The sequence below is a fragment of the Meles meles genome, chromosome 6, assembly GCF_922984935.1.
Source record: "Meles meles chromosome 6, mMelMel3.1 paternal haplotype, whole genome shotgun sequence".
NCBI lineage: Eukaryota > Metazoa > Chordata > Mammalia > Carnivora > Mustelidae > Meles > Meles meles.
The window spans coordinates 58,760,667-58,767,907 of NC_060071.1; the positions used below are offsets into that span (position 1 = coordinate 58,760,667).

At 47.8% G+C, this 7,241-nt stretch overlaps 1 protein-coding gene across 1 annotated transcript; it reads right to left on the reverse strand.

Moving 5' to 3' along the window:
* Positions 1-439: 439 nt before the first annotated feature.
* Positions 440-3,633, reverse strand: GJD2 (gap junction protein delta 2). The gene is made up of 2 exons (XM_046009469.1): positions 3,080-3,633; positions 440-2,024 (listed from the first exon to the last, which is right to left on the reverse strand). The coding sequence occupies exons 1-2, from the start codon at positions 3,148-3,150 to the stop codon at positions 1,130-1,132; spliced, it is 966 nt and encodes a 321-aa protein (XP_045865425.1). The 5' UTR covers positions 3,151-3,633; the 3' UTR covers positions 440-1,129.
* Between the last annotated feature and the right edge of the window lie 3,608 nt (positions 3,634-7,241).

Consider the following 7,241-nt stretch of genomic DNA (forward strand, 5'->3'; position numbering starts at 1 on the left):
GTCTCAAATAAACATCCGTAAACACATGTTAGCCAATATTGTTTCGTTCCAGGTTTCTTAAGCTAGGTCTTGTGTGTGTGTTTCAGAAATAACTGATAAAATGATAAATTGAGATTCACATGGGCTGATTAAGGTCTCTGGTGTGAGCACACAGGTAAATTCAAACCATGGCAAAATGATGTGCAGCTGTGTTGCACAACGGAACTACGTAAGAAAATGAGTGAAATATACCAGTTAGAAATTCTGTGCCTCAGGTAGACACCCTTGATATTAACAACAATGACAAAATATTTTTAATGCTAGCCAAAGTCCACAAGCTGGAAGGCAGAAATATTCCAAAGCTCATAACCACATGCCTAACAGTGCAACAACCATCTCACAAAAGTGTTATAGCTGCATATTCCAATCCCCTCCCTCCCACCCAAACCCTGCCCCTAATAAACAGCACCAGTGCAGTTTGAGTTAGAAAATTGGAAATACTGAGACATTCCGAAGGTTTTCATAATGACTAAGGGCCATCGGATGGGGCTTTAATGGAAACCTCTGCCATGGCCATTCTCCAAAAAGCAACCCCCTGTAATTACCTCTAGCTTGCAGATAAACCATATTAGGTATACTGTAAGGCCAGATTCAGAAAAAAAGCTGGCATGCTATCCCGGGTTGAGGGAGAGGGGCATGCTAATAGGGGAGGTACACAGAAGATGCCTCAAGGATGTTTGTCCTGCAGCCCAGGATGAAGGGATGTGTTGAGACAGGTCACACATTTTGTACCAATGAAATATTTGTCTCATGCCATTCACCAGGATATAGAGCTCAGCAGAGCTAAGTCCTACTTTGTAGCTGTTCAAGTACACTGTTGTCAGGATCAGACTGGGCCATAAACAAAGAGGGCCCAAGGAAGTCCCACTCATCCATCTCATCACTCTAACCCCATGGTTTCTGTAGGAACTGACGGTGTGATGCATGGTAATGTTCTACTTGCTCTCCTCTCTCATTGATGCAAAGTCTTCTCTTAACCAGTCTTGTCCTACATCTCAGCGGTAAATGAGGGCAGATACAGCCACTCTCTGAGCACTCATCTGCCTCGGGGCTCCTTTTCATTCCCCAGGCCTTCCCCAAAACTGCCCCTTTACACATAGGCAGAGTCGCTGGACTGAGTCCTGCCAAAATTGGGGACACTGACCCGGGGCAGGTCCTTGTTGCGGATCTCATAGACTGACTTCCTCTTGGCCTGGGCCCCTCGCACAGCCAGCTTGATCTTGCGCCATCCCAGGTGGTTGAGTTCAGCCAGGTTGAGCACAACACAGATGCCACTCACGGCAAACATGAACACTAGAAAGACCGTCTTCTCGGTAGGCCGGGACACGTAACATTCCACTTCCTTAATGCAGGGGTAGCGGTCACACTCATACAACCCTGGGACACTGAAGCCATAGAGAAAGTATTGGCCCACCAGAAACCCAATCTCCAGGGCATTTCTGAACACCACCTGGATAATGTAGAAGCGGGAGATGCCTTCCTGCCTTCGGAGCTTGGATCGCGCTGCGGTGCGCAGCCCTGATGGGTGTGGGGTCAGTTCCTTAACCTCTAAACAGTCTGGCTCCGTCTCCTTGCTGGTGTTCTCGGTGTTCTGCAGCACCCCATTGACAATGGCATTTTGCAACTTCTTATCTTCTCGTTTGCCACCACCACTGGCTCCAGTCCCAGTTCCTCCAGGACCCACCATGGACTCAGGGGGTTCCCTGTCCAGGGCCAGGAAGACAGTAGAGTAGCGGCGTTCTCGCTGCTTAGCGGACTGGTGCACAGAGTAGGTGATGAAGCAGAGACTGGGGGTACAAACCATTATGATCTGGAAGACCCAGTAACGAATGTGGGAGATAGGGAAGGCGCGGTCATAGCAGGCCTGGTTACAGCCAGGCTGCAGGGTGTTGCACACAAACATGGTCTGCTCATCATCGTACACCGTCTCCCCCACAATGGCCACAATGAGGATCCGGAAGATCACCACCACAGTCAACAGGATCCTGAGCAGGGGAAGAGGGAGGGAGAGAGGTTCTCAAGGGTCTAGTCACTGACTTAAGAAACCCCGGCTCCTCCTTTCCCTGCTCTGGTGTTTGCCAGTCCTTTGACTGGGGAGCTGTCCATCCCTGTGTGGTACTGAGCTGGGAATCTAGGAAATCTTTTTTGGCTCTTCCCTTAATGCTGGTTGCTGGTAGATTGGAAACACTTCATAATACAAGGGTCTCAAGTGTGTATATACCTCCATACACTAGATGTGGTGTATGGCAACAGATAGATTTCACCTGCATATATGGAACATACAGAGGCAAAAGGCACACCTTCATTCTGGATATGGCAAATGCACATGGAATATCTGAACAGAGAGTACATGTTTCAAAGTCTATACACAGAGTATGCATGTAACTATCCCAAGTGGATATTTAGTTTACCCTCAATATAAATATTGAACTTAATGCTTTATATGAACAGATAGCTATGAATATCTATCCACATACATATATATATCTTATATATATATAGTGTATATACATATGAGTATATATTATATATATGAAGACATAAAAGTATCAATTGGGAGTGTGGTTTTCTGAGACCTTAAGTTTAACAGCCAAATCAGTTTAGCTTAAGAAATATTTTGGGGGGAAACATACATCTGCTCTGAAGAGAAAATCCATCTCCCTATTTGCCCTTCTCTGTCCAAACACAATCTTGCCTTCCTTGTAGATTCTATTTAGGGAACCGGATGGAGATTGGCTCTGACTCCGGAGAGTGGGGGTACCACTACTGAGCCGACAACTCCTTTCCTAATGGAAGAAGAATCAACCCCCCGGTGGTGCTTCAGGGGGAAGTGATGGAGAGCCGATCAGGAGCAGCTGGGGGAGGGAGGGATCACTGGACATGGGGTGCACAATTACTCAGGGACACAGGCGCACGGATGGAAGAGGAAGGGAAGGGGGCAGTGGATGGGCTGGGGGCTGTCGGGGTTCCGTCTGGACGTGCCAAGGGACTCCCGGGGTAGCCCGACGGGGCCCGCTGACGACCGGCTCAGCGCCCTTACCTCCCGATCATAGTGGAGTGCTGCTGCACCGCGGCTTCCAGCAGCCTCTCCAAGATGGTCCATTCCCCCATCGCTGTGCATCCGGAGGCAGCAGACAAAGACTGGGCAGCACCGGGCACGTTCCCGCTCCTGGCCCCTCCCTGGGCCGCACCTCCCGACTGGGAGCGCTTGACCCCCGATTAAAGAAGCAAACAATTAAAAAAAAAAAAAATCCAGGAATCCCCTCTCCCTTTTATTGCCCTTAAAAGAGGGAAATGAGGAAAGAAATCGTAGCGCTCCCGGATCGGTGGGGCAGCTGGCGCGGTCGGAAGAGCGGGCACCAACCTCCCGCGCCGTCCCGGGATCAGGTTTGGAGCCCGCGGATGCCGGGGAGAGGGGCGGGGCGGGGGTGGCAGCGTGCAAGTCCCCGAGCTCTCGCCCGCCGGAGAGAGGTCTCAGCCCCGGGGTGTGGGGCCAGCGAAGGGTCCGGGCACCAGCCCCCGCGCCTGGCACTTCAGCAGGCACCGGGCGCTCCTGGGCTGCCGCCTGCGAGGCCCGGGCTGAGCGCGCGGAGCTGGCTGACAGGCTCGGGAATCCGCGGCCGCCGCCTCTAATCCTCCCTTAAGTAGACTCTGCCTGCGTCACGCCAGGTCGGCGGAGGGGAGCCGAGCGCAGCGCGCGGCTGTCGCTGCGCGCTGGAGCCCGAGGGGCAGGGGACGCGCGCGCGCGGGGAGAGGGGGGCAAGAGTCCTGGGGACCCGGCGGGGAGTAGGGCGACTTCGGGAGGAAGGATCGCAGCGCCCCTCGGGGCTTCTCGAGGTGCACAGGTAACCTCACCTGACCGCCAGTCCCCTGCAGGGGTGGGGGGAGCCGGGAGCAGACGCGTGGGTGAGCGGGGAGGGGCGCGAGTAGGTCTGTGGCCTCTCTACGTGCGTCCCTCACCTTTTTGCTCTTTGTCTTCGGGGAGACAACCAGAACTCCCTCTCTAAATGGAGATGCTGGTAGGGGGAAGGTGAGTGGGAGCGACCGTAGGACACCTTTAAATCTCCTTTGGAGACGACTGAGTGTCAAAGAGTGAGCCTGCAGTTCGTGCTTCGTTGGGTCGGATGCTCGATGCTCTGGTGAGGGAGGCTCCAGGAGAGTCCATTTAGGCCAAAGCTTAAATGCAGGTGTGAAGCTGCTTCTGGGGAAGGGTCTGGACCCAAGTCTCTACCTAGGAAGTGCCTCGCGTGGGCGACTGGGTGGCCACGATTTAAGGTCTGGCTTCCCTCAGCACAAACGCAGATGCTCTGCTACATTTTTTTTAAAAAACATTTATTTGTTTATTTGTGTGTTTGTTTATTTGCTAATGGAGATACTTCTCAGGTTAACCTTGGTCTGAATCTGAATTTATGGAGGCCCCGCACTCCACTGCCAGAAACAATACCGCTGACACCCTCACCCCATCTTTGCTTGCTTATCTGGTCTTGGCTTTCTCCTCTCAACCAGCAGATCCTGGTTTCTGTCTTTAAATTTACATTTTGTTGTCAGTTCTATCCAGAGCAACTGCTTAATTGGTTGCTACAAAATAGAAACAATCACACCAGGCTGTTAATTAGCTCAGGGGTCAGTATTAGGAGACACAGTAGTTGGGAGTGATTCATATAAATGTACCCAAAGGACACTGAGTAAGTGGTTTTCACCCTTTTAAAAATACAACTTTGTAAAAGGGTTGCTAACTCATTCTAGGAAGCTTCATTATCCACAGGGATCATAGCACGTTAAGTGTATTACATAAATCACACCATGCTAAGCTTTCTGTTCTAGAGCAACCAAGGTGTTTGGGTAGCAAGTGGCCCCGGGGCTGGGAGGAAGGGTACCAGGCATGGGCTTGAGTCCACTCACACTGCACTTTTGTGTAAAATGACTTTCAAAGCACAACTCAATATTCAGTGCAAGAGGAATCAGTGAGATTTCTTCTAGCCTGGACAACTTTACCCCAAGGAAGTAGTTTTTCACTGCAGAGAAGTAAAACAGCCTACTAAAAATGGGAAGGGTATAGGGTATAAACGGAACATAGGGGCTAAGGAAGGTGCCCCTTCTTTCCTGCTGGGCAGGGAAGACACACAGAGATGAGGATGGATGTGTATCCTGTTATCCTATCCACTTCCAGATGGAATGGCGAGCCCCCTGCTCAGACTTCCCTCCTGCTTCCTGAGACCCTGGCTCCATGTGTTATTTTCTTTGGCAGACACTTTTGGAGTAAAGGATCTTGGACAGGGGTGAATGAGTGAGACAATCTTGTAGGAAATCTGTCTAACATCTTCATATGTCCTAAAATAAGCTGTACAACTCAAAATTATTATTTCTATACCTGTGGCTTTACCAAACAAACCCTTGTAGATGATGCTTCTAAGGCCATTGAATGCACGAAATGGCATTTTAAGTGTTGTTACAATGCAATTTTCAAGCCCCAAATTATGACATCCGTTGCTAATTTTAAAATAGAACTTAATATGTCATATAGATTCAATATGTGAACACACATATAAACACACAGACACATCTCTACGTAAAACCTATATTTTAAAATACTCATCTGTTAGCTCTAGTGCTTGTTTTCATATGAAAACCTTCTCACCGCCTCATCTTGAAAACAATGAACTGTTTTGCTTTGTTTTTTTAAATACTCATCTATTCATTTGAGAGAGAGAGTGTGTGTGAGTGGAAGGGAGTGGAGGGAAAGGGAAAGAGAGAGAACTCTCAAGCAGACCCCCAGCTGATCAGGGCACTCATCATAAGCTGATCCCAGGACCTTGATATTATGACCTGAGCTGAAATCAAGAGCCAGACATCCAACCAGGTGCACAACAAGCCACACAGGTGCCCTGAGCTGTTTTATTTTTTTTAAAATCACTCATAGGTTGTTTTACTTACTATGTTGTGTTTCCTTTTTTGAACCTGATCAATGACACATTCAATTAATAATTTTCCCTGAGAGTATTGCATTAAATATGGAGAGGTTCTGTGTAGAGCTGGACATTTCTGAATTTCCTCAGAGGGCTACCTCATCCAGCTGATTCTTGCTGTCTCAATTCCCCTCTGATTGAGATCCCCACTAAGTCAACTGGGAAGTTTATTCCTTTAACTCTTATTTAAAACTCCTCTTCCTCTACAAAAGTTATGGTTTTAGATGAAAAACAACGGAGTCCGTAGAATAAACCTGGTTGTACAGCAGACCATTTGGGGGGTATGCATTAAAAAAACACCCCCAGATCTGTTAAAGTCTATGGAAGTGAGATTTAAGTACCTGTATTTTCATTGAATTCTTGCCAATGACTTTGATAACAATAAAAAGTTGAGAACTTTTGTTTCTCAGAGTATTAGGTCAGAAGGGTCCTAGAAATCAGGAAATCCCATCACCTTGCTTCACAGATGTTAAAATTGACCCGCAGATTAGGTGGATTGTCTAAAGTTACACAAATAAGGGAAAAGCTATGAAGACAAGTGCTATTTAAAAGTCCTAAAGAAGAACACCAGATGATTTAAAAGGATGGAAGATATGACCTTTGAAGAAGGAAAAGGGAATTAAAGTGGTTTGGATCATGGGATCACACCAACCAGAAAGTCTCTAAAAGAAAGTAATATCTGGATTGTTGACTTTGCAAAGACCAATATCTCACTAAACAGTAATTTCCCTTAATAGAACAGGAAAATATTCTCTGCAGCTAGTGGAGAAAACTATAAAGGCACATAGCAAAGGGTATGAATATTCTAAAACGAGGAGAGAATGGAGAATTACTGACAATGATTCAATTTACTACATGGTTGTATCTGGATTTGTTCTTATCCTTATTTGTGCTTAAAATTTCATTTTCTTCTTAACCACAGATTCCCAGGTGAACCTGTTAGCTTTGCATAAAGGAACCCCTCACCCCCCCGGCACTTTGTTGAAGGTGTAAGAATGAAAGTGAACCCACTGACCTCTCCTTTACTGGGCTGTAAATTCTTGGGGAGCTGAAGACATACCTTACAGACATCATGGTACTTTCCAGTGTCTTTAGCATTGTGGAGACTTATGTGAAGGAGCAGGGTGGCTTCTCTGGCTCTCTATTCCCCTCAACCCAGGAAAGCTGCACATTCCCTGAGTAGAGGTGGATCCTGACTCCCCTGTGACCAAAAGTTACATTCAAACTGAGAGGAGA